Source organism: Condylura cristata, unplaced genomic scaffold (genome assembly GCF_000260355.1).
Source record: "Condylura cristata isolate star-nosed mole 26May11 unplaced genomic scaffold, ConCri1.0 scaffold00022, whole genome shotgun sequence".
In the NCBI taxonomy this organism is placed as follows: Eukaryota; Metazoa; Chordata; class Mammalia; order Eulipotyphla; family Talpidae; genus Condylura; species Condylura cristata.
Window position 1 is genome coordinate 37,047,219 of NW_004567123.1, and position 607 is coordinate 37,047,825.

The window sequence follows — 607 nt, forward strand, 5'->3', positions numbered from 1 at the left end:
CCTCTGCTGGCCGCTCGGGCCCTTCCCTCGCCCCTGCCCCGCCGGCACAGCCCCGGGTGGGGGCGGCGACTCTGGGGCCTTTTCCGAATAAACCCGTTAACTTTCTGTGTGGGTGTGCAGTGGGGCCCTGCGGGGTGCGCCCAGCCCTGCGGGCGCCAAGTGGCGGGGCCAGCTGCGGCCAGCCGGCTGGTGGCTGGAGGGTGTCCCTGCGCTGTCCTGCCGCCTGCTGGCCACGGTGCCTGGAGAAGGCCACAGCCGCAGGCAGGCGGGAGCTGGGAGGGAGCCGATGCCCTGCGCGTCCCTCGGGGCTCCCGGAGGGCACTGACCCCTTGGGGAGCTCGGAGCCCCGCACCCCGGGGGTCCCCCAGGGCCCTCTGAGGGAGCCAGCTGGGTTGGGGGCCTGCTCCCAGGGGCGGGGAGCCACCAGGCTGCAGTGGCCTGGCCACCACGGGCTGGGCCTGGACAAGCCCGAGGGCCGGGGGCGCCCACCTTTGGCCCTGAGTGGGCCCCCGCGCTGCGCGAGCGGCGGGACTGCGGCTCAGGGAGACTGGGGGCGCAGCACGGTGGGGGGGCGGCGCCACGGAGCCCCAGGAGCAGGCAGAGGCGC

At 76.3% G+C, this 607-nt stretch overlaps 1 protein-coding gene across 1 annotated transcript in view; it reads left to right on the forward strand.

Moving 5' to 3' along the window:
* The window catches only part of OGFR (opioid growth factor receptor), a 4,108-nt gene extending 3,783 nt beyond the window's left edge, over positions 1-325 (forward strand). The window contains exon 6 of the mRNA XM_012728161.1: positions 121-325. Coding sequence (XP_012583615.1) covers positions 121-325 — 205 coding nt within the window. The remainder of the gene's footprint in view (positions 1-120) is intronic.
* The last annotated feature ends 282 nt before the right edge of the window (positions 326-607 follow it).